Genomic DNA, 11,294 nt, shown 5'->3' with positions numbered 1-11,294 from the left:
ACTCCAAAGTGCTTTGGAAGAGCTGTTGCCTTCAAAAATGCCAAACTTTCCTCAGTTACAGCTTCTTAAATCTGGGAATTTACTGTCGCACATCATAGTACAAGAGATGTTCTTGGATATCACTGCAAATAATTTAAATTCATGGCCTTTGTCTCTGAGAAAATATGCTCTTGACATTTTAACAATCAGTTATTGAAGAAATTAAGCAGCACATTTAGTGGGTAGTGGAAAACTGAACTTTGAAGTTTGAACAAGAAGAACGGCTGGGTTAATAATACCGTAAGTGAATTGGGATGGACGGATGGACGGATGGACGGATGGACGGATGGACGGATGGACGGATGTTAGAAGTGAAATAGTTCAGGAACCGAAGGGGATTAAAGAGGACAGACTGTCACCTTGGAAACGTCCACAGCTCAGATCACTGCTCTGGCCTGAAGTCTGGTCTCATGGGACTTAAAACCCTGATAAGCCTGTTGGAACATTCCCATTTCTAAATGTTATTAAAAGTCCTAGTGATGATTATGAACATTTTACTGAATTCCAGGTGTCCCTCTGGGTGTTGACGAGTTCATTGTGAGCTTATAACACAAAGTGGAAGAGGATGAATGACTTACTGTATATTATGCAAACTCTAAAATTGGATTTCTGCTTCACTAAATATATCCGTGGGAAGCTCTGTCCTTAACGTCCCTGTGTGAAGGGTCAAATTATTATGTGACTGTTCCAGGCAGAAGGTTGAAGCCAGTCTTTTGGTCTTTTGTGCAAATTTTTAAATGTGATCAGTGTTTCTTTATATATTTATATTTAATTATTTTCGGTCATTTAAACAACAGTGATGGGAGATCTTGTTCTGCTTGATCAACACCAGGTTCCAGCCCTCACCTGAATGCTCTGGTTCTTCATATGTGAAATGCCTTCTCTAGATTCACTGTTGTGTGTTTGTGTGTCTCCTCCTCAGTCGTGTGTGAGACCGCAGCATGCATTCAGTCCAGGTAGGGATGTGGGACCCCCGGCTCCCGTCTAAACATGGCTCGCCCCTCGCCTCACCTACCCCCTCCGACGTGCGCCCCCCCCACGTGACCACACACTGCCCGGCGAAGCGGATCACCTTCTACAAAAGCGGCGACAGCCAGTTCGGGGGGGTCAGGATGGCCGTCCACAAGCGCAGCTTCAAATGCTTCGACGCCCTGCTGGACGACCTTTCCCAAAAGGTCAGTGGGACGGGAGCTGGGAGGTCGATATTTCTATTGAAGCTGACTGTGAGGTTGGAGATATTTAGAATCGACAGACAGATTCTATACTATATAAGAAGTATATATTCCTTCCAGGGAAAGACTCTCCCACCCACGACCTGACTATTAACTTTGACAACTCCGTGTTAACCCCCACTCAGACTGCTAGGAACCTGGGTGTGACACTCGACAGCCAACTCTCCCTTTCTGCCAACATTACTGCAACAACACGGTCCTGTAGATTCATGCTGTACAACATCCGGAGAATACGTCCCCTTCTCACTCAGAAGGCGGTGCAGGTTCTGGTCCAGGCCCTGGTCATCTCACGCCTCGACTACTGTAACTCCCTCCTGGCAGGTCTACCTGCTACTGCCATCCCACCTTTGCAGCTCATCCAGAATGCAGCAGCTCGACTGATTTTTAACCAACCTAAATTCACTCACACTACTCCGCTCCTCCGCTCCCTTCACTGGCTACCAGTGGCTGCCCGCATCCGGTTCAAAACACTAGTACTTGCGTACCATGCTGTGAACAGATCAGGTCCAGTTTACATCCAGGACATGGTCAAACACTACACCCCAGCCCGTTCACTCCGCTCTGCTTCGGCTAATCGACTTGTTGCTCCTTCACTGCGAGCTAAACACTCATCAAAATCACGACTGTTTGCTGTCCTAGCTCCTAAACGGTGGAATGAGCTCCCACTCGACATCCGGACATCTGAAAGTTTACACATCTTCCGCAGAAAACTAAAAACACAACTCTTCCGACTGTACCTTGAATAAAAAAAAACAAAAAAAAAACTAACCACTTTTGAAACTAACACTTTGGTAGCACTAAAATGGCACTTACCAATAGCACTTTGTAGTTTTGCTTTATTTAGAAGAAATTGTACTGTCTTGATTATTGTTGTTCTGGGTTTGTTCCCTCGGGGTTGAATGCACTAATTGTAAGTCGCTTTGGATAAAAGCGTCAGCTAAATGAAATGTAATGTAATGTAATATATATATATATAATTTCCTCACACAGGTGCCCCTTCCGTTTGGCGTGCGGACCGTGACCACTCCCCGTGGCACCAACACCATCCAACACCTGGAGCAGCTGCAGGACGGCGGCTGCTACCTGTGCTCCGACCGGCGCCAGGCGAAGCCCATCAACATGGAGCTGGCAGGCAAGCGCCCGAGCGTCTGGTCCCACCACAACCGCAGACCCCAGCGGCCCGAGAGCTCGTCGGCGACGCCCCCCAACCACCTGGCCTACAGGCAGCGGCGGGTCCTGCTGGTGAAGAACAGCGAGCCGGGCGTGAGGAGGAGCGTGGTGCTGAGCCGGAGGTCGACCCGGAGCCTCGGGGCCTTTCTGGATGAAGCGTCGGAGCTGATGCAGTTTCACGTTCGCAAGCTCTACACCGCAGAGGGACGCAAGGTAAGAAGGGATTTGAATTTACATAGAGACGATTAATATCTACTTTTTATTTATTTACTCCGGTGACTTTTATTCCAGGTCGACACCGTGCAGAACCTGATGACCTGCCCCCCCGTGTTGGTGTGCGTCGGCCGGGAAGCGTTCAGTCCCGTGCTGGCCAACTTCATCAAGAAGAACTCGGAGGAGAAGCTGCCTGGTCTGGACAGCAGGTCTCCAGGACTCGGTCCCAGGACTCCAGGGAACGGGCCCAGATCTCCTGCCGTTCAGGGAGCGAGATCCCCCCCCCATGGAGCTCAGTCCAGAGCCAGCGAGTACAGCGAAGGACACGAGAGCAAGAAAAATGGTACGTTGTACTTCAACAAGGTTAGAAGTAAAAGCAGCAAGAGAATGTGAATCTTATTTGTGGTTTTCTCACCCTCCTTGCAGTGAACTTCGGTCTGGAAACCAAGAAGAGCATCATCCACCCTCGGTCTGACTCCTCAAACCGCTCCAGACATCTCTCCATGTCTTCAGAGAAGTCGTACGGGAACGGCGTCAGCTCCTACTCCCAGGCCCGGCCGGCCATCATGAACGATGACATTGAAAAGCGTGTGCTCGTGAATAAAGACGGCAGCCTCTCGGTGGAGATGAGGGTTCGCTTCCGCCTCCACAACGACGAGACCGTCCACTGGTCCACGCAGATTAAAAAATCCCCATCTCTGACCAATGACTGTTCCCCCCTGAGCCAGGGCCAGCCCCACTACCTGCACAATGGCCAATCGGAGAGCTGCTCCGATCCTGATTCCATGTCATTCGACCCGGAGGTCGTGGAGTACTCCAGCCGACCTGTGCAGCGTGCATTGGAAGCAAACCACTGCCCTTGCTGTTACCAGCGACCGGAGCAGCACTACGACTTGTGGGAGAATCCCGCGCACAGTCGCACACAGCCTCTGGTCCCGCCCCCACATCCACACACCTCCAGCCACACCAGGAGGAGACACACAAACTCCTCGAGCTCGTCTTCTTCCTGTAATTCCAGGAGAGTGGTGCACCGCCGGGCTCAGGTCTCCAGCTGCGGAGGCGGCTCAGGCTCAGAGCAGAGCCAGCTGATCCAGGAGGAGATGTGTGTGACGGAGCAGGTGGAACACACAGTACAGGTGGAGCAGGACGGAGACAAACACGTGGAGGTTTGCAGGGTGAGCCGGTGCCACAGCCGCAGCGAGGTGGTCACCAGAGACAGCAACCATCGACCTCTCAGCAGCAAGTCAGGGGAGGAAGAGGAGATGATCGAGGAAGAGCAGGAGCGTCCGCAGTCTGCCGTCAGCTGCTCCTCACATGTCCTGCAGTCATTTCAGGAGGATCAGGATGAGGAGGAGGAGGAGGAGGACCTGCCACCCAGCGCCTCACGGTGCCATCACAGCGATGAACCATCACCGACTCCATCAAGCAAAATCTCAACAGTCAAAAAGCACAAGGACGGAGAAGAGAGAGCGAGCAGCGCCGTGTCTGCAGCTTCCTCCTGTCGCTGTGGATCCGTCACGCAACCTCCAGCAGCTGAAGCAGAGGAGATGGATCGCGCCCACAGCTCCCAGTCCAAAGTGAGCAGAGCCTCTTGCAGGTCAGGACTTTCAACAGGCTCTAAGAAATCACGGGCATCCACTTTGTGCCCGGACTGTGGCGGCTGCAAACAAGGAGCCACTTCAAACCCGGCTTCACCTCAACACAAGCAGGAGAACGGCACCAGCGACAGTAATGATGACACCTCAGAGGATTCAGCCGGGTCAACACAATCCAACAAGTCCAACCTCACCCACTGTGGCCGCAACTCTGCAGAATCAAACGTCTTGGAGGGCAGAGCATCTAGTGCCGTGTCCAGAGCATCCAACCCTGAAGGAAGAGAAGAAGAAAGGGCTCCGAGTGCCATCTCAGCAACAAGCCACAGGTCCAATAGGTCACACAGGTCTGGTTGTAATGGTGCCACTGGTACCACAGTGGACAAAGAGGAGGGGAGGAGCCTCAGCAACATGTCTGCCAGGTCCAGGAAGTCTAAAACACCTGACACGGGAACCAGAGAGGAAGCCGAGGGAGAAAATGACGGAGAGAGAGCAATCAGCTCCTTGTCAGTGAAATCAGGTGTTTCGGCAAAGACCGGCACTTCAGTGAGATCTCACAAGTCCAACTGTCCATTAAAAAGTAACGCTGCCTCCCCAACTGACAATACAGCCGTCGAAGAGGAGGAGACACAAAACAAATCTCCCAGTAGCCTTTCTGAAAGACCCCATAGTGCCCTGTCAGCGAAATCAAATGCAACAGCAAAGTCGAGCGCTTCTCACAGGTCCGCGTGCAGTCGCTGTTCAAAAGTTAAATCTCCAGGTGCAGAGGAAGCAACAAGACAGGAAGAAGGAACAGACGGGCAGAACAGAACAGCGAGTGCCATGTCAGTCAAGTCTAATCTGTCAGTCAAGTCCAATAATTCCCATAAGTCCACCAAAGCTTCGGAGAGGTCACTTTCGCCCAGGTCGCAGGCTCAGGTCAGGCCAGCAAGTCAAAGGTCTGCCAGATCAGGGAAGTCAACAAACGGGTCTGTAAGGTCCTCGAAGTCACGCAAGTCTAACTGCGAAGGAAATGAAACTGAGGAATGTCCGAGCTCAAAGGTAGAAGAGGAACCCGAGGAGAAAGAAGGGGAGATGGTAGAAGAAGAAACACAACACGAGCCAGAAAGAGCAGCGAGCGCCCGGTCCACAGTGTCTCATAGATCCAAAATATCCAATAAGAATACAGGAGATGATGAAAATGCTAATGAGCGGCCTGCCAGTGTTTTATCTGGTAAGTCCGCTCTCTCTGAGAAGTCCCACCATTCGAAGACAGACGTGGACAGAAGTCCTAGTGCCGCGTCGGGGAAGTCCAGGAAGTCCAAGTGCTCTGCAGCTTCTCCAGATGGAGACGAGCAGCCAACTGAAGCCGAAGAGCGGGTTCTCAGCGCCATGTCTGTCAGGTCCAAATCGTCAGCGCGGTCCAACGTCAAATCAGCGTCACCGAGTCCAAATGCTGCTACCATCAACTCGGCAGAGGAGGTTGAGGAAGAAGGAAACGAGACGACAGAGAGAGCTCCAAGCGCTGCGTCAGCTAAATCTGGAAAATCCAATGTTTCATCCAATCATAAAGGATCCAAAGCTCCAGCCGCACCCGGCAGTCGTCAATCCTCTGCACGACAGTTGGTGCCTGGCCGAGGTCCGAGTGCTTTGTCGGTTCGCTCCGCTACCTCGGCTAAATCTGACCGGTCCAAATGTCGCTGTGGAGCCGCTTCAGGGGAGGATGAGAAGGAGGGAAATAAGGAGGAGGCTACTGAACAGGCTGCGAGCGTCTTATCCTCCTCTTCCAAGAGACAGAGGAGGGATTCAGGAGGAACCGAGCAGGCGTTGAGTCGATGCTCATCAGGCTCAGTCTCTCTCGGGTTGCCCGAAGACCAAGAAGCCGCTGATTCAGACAGTGGGAAGTCCAGTTTTTCATTTTGCACAAACACTGAGAGTAAAGGCCGAGTGAAGACGGCAGCATCCGAGGGTCCCAAAACCCAGAGGGGGTCTGCTGCGAAGAAAGATGTGGAAGGAAGAGCATCCAAGAATAAAAGCACTTTGTCTCACAATCCTCCAGCAGTCGATATCCCCACGATCAAAACTCCAGGAGGGGGTGATGGTCGAGATGAAGAAGACGGTGGAGGGCAAAACACAGAAAGAGCAGCCAGTGCAATTTCAGCCAAAAGCGGCAGATCCCACAAGTCCTCACGGAGCTGTAGCGCCAAGGTGACAGAAAATAACCTTCAAACGGAGAGTGATTCAAAAACTAGAAATCTGAGCGCCCACAACAACAACAGAACCTCGTCTTCAATGTCATCATCAAGTGCTAAAGTTCGGAACAAATCCCCTGCAAGTGCCAATGTAGCAAAAACCCCGGTTGGAGATTCATCAGGTAACGACCCTGGAAACATCAGTGAGGTCAAAGGGCAAGAGGACGTTGCAGCCAGTGTTCACTCCAAGAGTCCGTGTTGCCTCAGGCCTGAATCTGCAGCTTCGGCTCAATCTGGGTCCAAAACCAAAGTCAGATCAGTCAAAGGCCGTGAGTCCAGATCTAAAGCAGGAAGCGACGTGGAGACACTTGTGAACTCCTCGGACCCCTGTCCCCTGCATGAGTCCAGACCGGGCAGCAAAGTGGAGAGTGAGACCCCCCTGTCTCACTCTCTGTCCGCGGCCGACCTGCTGAAGGAAACCATGGCTGAGTGTCTGCACAGGCCAGAGTCGAAGGCCAGCCGAACCAGTGACAGAACAGGGGGAGAGAAAAGCCCGAAGAGTCAGAGGAAAAGGAACCAGAAGGATAAAAAGCCCGACCTCACACCGGCCTCTCTGCCCAACGCTTCCCCCAACGAGGTCGTGAACGACTGGCTGAGGAGCATTCCTGCCAACAGCAGCATGCTGGCCCTGGGCGACGAGCTGGAAGAGGGGGAGCAGGAGGCAGAGGAGAAACCTGGAGAGGAGGAGGTGGCGCAGGTGGTGGAGAGTCCTGAAGAAGATAAAGTGGAGGAGGAGGAGGAGATGGTTGAGGCTGAGGAGGGAGCAGAGAAAGAGGGAGAAGCTAAATGTGACACGGCAGAGGAGGAGCAGAAGTCAGATCCAGCTCCGGGTGATGAAACTTGCCCGACTCAGCTGGTAAGTGCTGAGTCGCTGCCCAGGAACCTGCATCCGTCTGTGGCTGTGATGAAGGTTCTTCTGAGTTCCTCTCTGGGCCGATGCCGAAGTTTGCCAGAGGTATTTCAAGGACTTTTCTATGTGATCATGTCGTTCTGTTGTTCTATTTTAGGTTAAAGCCGTCAAGGTTAAAGTTCATGCCTTTTAGATGAATCTATTAATATATATATATATACGTTGTCAAGGTCCAACAGTCCCCTTTAGTTGAAATAAGCCTTATAGTTAAGACCACATCAGGTTTGTCAGCTACACATTGGTGGAAGTTTCAGGTTTCCACATTCAAACAATCATGTTAATGTGTATTTTATCCAAGAGCAGCTTGGATTTAAGATTATAAACTAGATAAACAGATAATGTAACATGTAGATAACTGTTATAATTGCTGTCTTCTCTAGGTGTCTCCAGTTTACGGCCGTCGCCTGAGCACGTCAGCCAGAGGCTTCCTGGATTGTTTGGCTCAGCTCCAGCTCATCGAGCCGGCACTGAGCCCCGGTTGTGACCTGCAGAAAAACCCGAACCACCAGTATGAAGAGATCATGACCATCCTCCAGTCGCTCTGGCTCACTGGGCCCAGTGACGCTGAGGTCAAGAAGGTCAAGGACATCTGCAAGGAGCAGGTGACTCCTCCGAGGTCCTCATCCGGGGTGGGAATGAGCAGTGGCTCCGGCGGGTCGGGGAAGGAGAATGGAAATAAAGACGGACACGAAACACCTCCAAAGGAGATTGAATCTTTACCAGAGGTGCAGGTGCCGAGTGAAGATCAAAGTACACTCCTTCAAAGTCTGGACAGCCCGAAGGCCACGGAGAACCCGTCCTCCTCGGACAAGAGCTCCGCCAACGACAGCTCCAAATCCCCCACGGACAACGAGCAGGAGCCGCTGGACGACACCAGCTCAGGAACACCTTCGACTGTCCTGCGAGCGCCTCTGTCCGAAAAACTGTCCCAAGACCCCGACCCAGTCTGGGTCCTGCACCTTCTGAAGAAGCTGGAGAAACAGTTCATAAACCACTACATCAACGCCATGGCGGAGTTCAAAGTCCGCTGGGACCTGGACGACAGCCTCATGCTGGACACCATGATGTCTGAGCTCAAGGAGGAGGTGAGCAGACGCATCCAGAGCAGCATCGAACGCGAGATAAGGAAGATCAAGGGCCGAGCGGGCAGGGGGGGACGGTCGCCCCGGCCCCCCCAGAGAGCCAACCTCTCCAGGGAGTCCACCGTGACGGAGAAGAGGCGTCGCATTTTAAAGGTAACCACTAATATTCTTTATACGTCTAGAAATATTCTGCTGCTTGAGTTCAGAAAGATGATGTTTCGTGTATTTTTCAGGTCATGAAGAACCAATCCGTGAAGACCACCGACTCCCTCAGTGATGGAGAGATGGAGGATTTCAGTGACCAGCGAAGTGATGACGAGTACTGCCCCTGCGATGCTTGTGTCCGCAAGAAAATGGACGCCCGGCCGATCAAGGCGAACCCAATTGCGGCCGACGTACCAGTGATGATGGAGTTTGACCTTCTTAAGATACTTCAGCGGAAGAAAAGCCCAGAGCCTCCTGCGCCTGTAGCCGTGCAGCAGTCTGAGGAGGTGGAAGGCGAGGAGGGGAGGAGTTTGGAGGTTTTGCAGGAGGAAGAGGAGGAGGAGGAGGAGGAGGAGGAGGAGGAAACAAAAGAGGACATTAAAGCGAAGTTTGTTTTAGAGGAGATGATCCCAGAGGAGGACGAGGAAGAAGGTGAAGGTCAGACTGAAGAAGAGGAGAAGGTAGAAAAGGAGGAAAATAGTGAAGATGATAAGGAGCAGGAAGAGGGAGAGAAAGAAGGTGAGGAAACAGGAGAAGAGGGGGCAACAGGAAATGAAGAGGAGGAGGAAGAGGGTGAGGCAGAATGCCAATGTCAGTGTGACAGAAATGAGGAGGAGAGTGACAAGGCTGAAGAGGAAGAGGAGGCTGAGGAAACTTGCGACAACACAGGGGAAGAGGAGGCGGAAGACGATGAGGGGGACGAAGAGGACGAGACAGGAACTGGGGAGGAGGAGAGTGACCTGGAGACGGTTAAAGAAGCACCAGTAGGTAAAGGAGAGACCACTGAGGGTCAGGAGGAGGAAGAGGAGGAGGAGGAGGGTGAGGCGTCTGATTCTAAGCCCGAGGAAGAGGAAACGACAGGAAAGGAAAATGGAGAAGAGGAGGCAGAGGGTGAAGATGTCGGGGATGATGGGGGCAAAGAGGAGGAGTCACACGAAGAGGGAGAGGGAGGAGAAAGTGAGGAGCAGGAAGGACCCCCCCCACAGGTAATGAATCAACTGCAAAACAAAAACATTCAAAGCAATATAAAGATATATATATTGAAATTGTGACGGTGCTCGGTGAAAAGTTACGGGAATCACCAAAGTTATTTCAATTATTATGGGAAACTATTTATTTTATAACAGTCCGATAGCTGTCGAGACATGTGACGTCCTTTTTAGAGTTTGAACCGATTCACTGTAAATAGCTGTTCCTGCTTAAGAATGTCCTGACACATGAACAGCAGTCTGAGCAGCTTCTATTTTAAACCCTTCAGAGAACATGACTGTGGGGTTAGAGTCTGCCGGACCTGAAACAGGAACCTGACCCACTGCAGCCTCACCACTAAGTCTAAGCCTGTGGGAAAAGCTAATCTATCTATCCAATTAGACAGACTGAGCAAATCTGTTTTGTTCGGCAGCAGCGCAGAACCGGGACTGATGGACGGCCGCTGTTACAAATTTACTCTGTTACAAATCCTTGCAGATATTTGACTGTTGTGTTGTTGAATCCTCAGGACCAGGGGGCGACTGAGGGAGAGGAGGCCGGCGCTGAAGACTCAGACACAGACAAGAAAAGCCTGAGCGACACCAGTGTGGATGAAGTTGTTGCTGGTGACGAGGAAGAGAAAGAGGTGGGAGGAGGAGACGCAGAGGAAGAGTTCAAGCCCGAGGAAGTGGAAGAGGAGGAGGAAGTGAACGGCAGTAGAAAGGAGGAGGGTGCTCTCCTCCATCAGTTCACCAGGACGTCTATGGAGTCCCAGCCCGGCTCCTTGGAGGACATCCACACGGATCCAGCACCTGTCAGCACCATAGAAGTGCCCAAGATGGGGTCCACTGGGGGGGGTGCGAGCCCGAAGAGGAGCCGGTCGCCGGGCAGGGTCAAATGTCGCAAACCCAAAGACCGAGATATGGACCAGGATGATTATTAACCCACATTATGATGTAGATCTACTTTCAAAAGGGTCAAAACTCCCAGAAGCCCTTGCACCGTCAACAGAAACACTGATAATGTAGCCGAGGTTAAAAAACTGTGACTGCAAACAGAGACTCAAACACTTGAAGCACTTTAACGCTCCAGATCCGATGTAGGAGGAGTCACGGTGACGAGGAATCATGAAACTCGAAACCACCACCATGTCCTATTTACTGATATGAGTTGTATTTGTACATTTTGGAAGGTAACTGTGTGTATTCAGTGTATTTCTGTACTGTAAAATAAGGTATATTTTTGAAACGTTTTCTTTTTCGACTCATATGGGTCATATAACCATTAATAAACCAAGAACCTCAGATTTAAAGTTAATCAATTGATTCAGTAGTTTGACAGAAAGTCTGTATTAATCTTTGGTTGTGTATCAGTTAACCTTTATTTTTAAATCATAGCTGGAATCTCAGCGTTATTCTCGTATCTATTCCCGTAAATTACTTTATGAAATACGTCAGTTTCTAGTAAGAAATTAATTTACTCTATCGTATTATCTTGAAAAATACTTCTCAGCAAATGTACCTCATTATATTTACCTAGAGAAAAAGAACCGTGAGCATTTATCCTACATTTCCCAGGAATGTAAATCTTGCACAATGTGACACTGATCATATGTTTGTGGTTCTGACACAGAAACATCTTCTGTATTTACC

General features: G+C 50.9%; 1 protein-coding gene across 1 annotated transcript; it reads left to right on the top strand.

Annotated features, from left to right (window-relative positions):
- Positions 1-980: 980 nt before the first annotated feature.
- On the top strand, positions 981-10,585 carry rp1l1a (rp1 like 1a). Its single transcript, XM_061067353.1, has 9 exons — positions 981-1,214; positions 2,262-2,654; positions 2,733-2,997; positions 3,081-6,172; positions 6,254-7,432; positions 7,768-8,622; positions 8,703-9,492; positions 9,523-9,659; positions 10,196-10,585. Exons 1-9 carry the CDS (start codon positions 981-983, stop codon positions 10,583-10,585), a joined length of 7,335 nt encoding a protein of 2,444 aa, XP_060923336.1.
- Positions 10,586-11,294: the final 709 nt, after the last annotated feature.

The sequence above is a fragment of the Limanda limanda genome, chromosome 23 (assembly GCF_963576545.1).
Source record: "Limanda limanda chromosome 23, fLimLim1.1, whole genome shotgun sequence".
In the NCBI taxonomy this organism is placed as follows: domain Eukaryota; kingdom Metazoa; phylum Chordata; class Actinopteri; order Pleuronectiformes; family Pleuronectidae; genus Limanda; species Limanda limanda.
This window is presented reverse-complemented; position numbering and strand designations above follow the sequence as displayed.